Below are 1,676 nucleotides of genomic sequence, written 5' to 3' on the forward strand. Positions count from 1 at the left end.
TTCGGGTCCTAGCAGACAAGTTCCAACCGTTGGAATCCATCCCGAGGTGTGGATACGTATAGAGGGCGAGGTATTCTTCCTCCCTTTCGTGATCAGACAAATTCTTCAATTGATACAGGCCCCAGATCGATTGAGGTAAGAGTTCTAATGTTTCTACGATTCATAGAAGCATGGTTCTAGGGTTTATTAAATTTTTGTTTTACATCCGTTGCGCAAACCCTAGAATCGGTCTCTTAGGAATAGGATTCGCTCTAGAGATCCCAGGAAATCCAACATGACCTTGGTGCAAGTGTTAACTTTTTTCCACTTTCAATCTACAAGAAGTTAAACGTAGGGGAACTCAAACCAATAAGGATGACACTACAATTAGTAGACCGATCGATCAAATATCCTCTCGGGATACTAGAAGATGTGCCGTTGAAAGTAGGTGACTTCTATGTGCTGGTAGATTTTGTGGTAATGGACATGAACGAAGACACGAGAATACCTATTATCCTTGGTCGACCTTTCTTAAACACAGCAGATGCAATAGTGCATGTAAGAGCAGGTAGACTCACTTTGAAGATCGGAGGTGAAACAGTTGAGTTCACACTAGATAAGAACCTTAAACAACCAATGTCTGTAGACTCTGTCTGTTACATCGACGCTCTAGATGCGCTAGCAGATGAATTCTTGGAAGAGTCCCGCGACCTTGATCCTTGATAACGCAAATCTAGGTGTATAAATAAGCTCAAGTAATAAAAGACCTAGATACAGCGAATACCGCAAGGATACGGGTCAACTGTAGTACCAGGGTCGAACACAGGGAATAGTTAACACTAAGAGCAAGACTCGACTGAGAATCAGATCAGGAAATAGCAGATGTAATAGATGAATACCGAAAATAAAGCAATAAATAAACTAAGTAAAATCAGATAATTAAACCACCGTAGCTTCGGGATAACCTTAATGCGCATTGAGAGATAGGTTAATCGGTTTAGGAACTATGATAGTGATCGTTAATGCATTTGATATTTTAATCTATTAGGTTGAGAGATCGATAGGTTAAATTATTGGATAGTGGATTTAGGACTTGAGAGAGCCAAATCTGATATTAGAACTTGAGATCCCCGATTAGAGTTCGATATTCGTAGATTCTCCATCCTTAGAATTATGGGTTGCGAGTAGTCTTTTCACTGTAGCTAGGGATTTAACCTTGTAGGGATTTGTTTGGTTTTTATTTTCCGAGACTACGTTATCGATACTCTTCGGTTTAATTGAATTGAGTTTATTGCTTTTGATCTTCTTGGCCAGTTGATTGATTGATTTTAGATTCTTATTTACAACGAGAGTTGAGATTAGATTCAGAACGAATTCATTGAATGAATTGATTAAGACTATTGAGAGATAAGTTAATCGGTTTAGGAACTGTGATAGTGATCGTTAATGCATTTGATATTTAATCTATTAGGTTGAGAGATCGATAGGTTAAATTATTGGATAGTGGATTTAGGACTTGAGAGAGCCAAATCTGATATTAGAACTTGAGATCCCCGATTAGAGTTCGATATTCGTAGATTCTCCATCCTTAGAAACAATCCCTGCGCATTAAGGTTATCCTGAAGCTACGGTGGTTTAGTTATCTGAATTTACTTAGTTCGTTTATAGATTTATTTTTGCTATTCACATATTTCATC

At 38.1% G+C, this 1,676-nt stretch overlaps 1 protein-coding gene across 1 annotated transcript; it reads left to right on the forward strand.

Annotated features, from left to right (window-relative positions):
• Nucleotides 1–354: 354 nt before the first annotated feature.
• On the forward strand, nt 355–702 carry LOC104816715. The gene has a single exon (XM_010545644.1). The coding sequence runs from the start codon at nt 355–357 to the stop codon at nt 700–702; it is 348 nt and encodes a 115-aa protein (XP_010543946.1).
• The last annotated feature ends 974 nt before the right edge of the window (nt 703–1,676 follow it).

This window comes from Tarenaya hassleriana, unplaced genomic scaffold (genome assembly GCF_000463585.1).
Source record: "Tarenaya hassleriana unplaced genomic scaffold, ASM46358v1 Cleome255, whole genome shotgun sequence".
Lineage (NCBI taxonomy): Eukaryota > Viridiplantae > Streptophyta > Magnoliopsida > Brassicales > Cleomaceae > Tarenaya > Tarenaya hassleriana.

Excerpts from the sequence above, each read along its gene's own strand:
- LOC104816715 (XM_010545644.1), top strand. The coding sequence starts at position 355 with ATGACACTACAATTAGTAGACCGATCGATCAAATATCCTCTCGGGATA.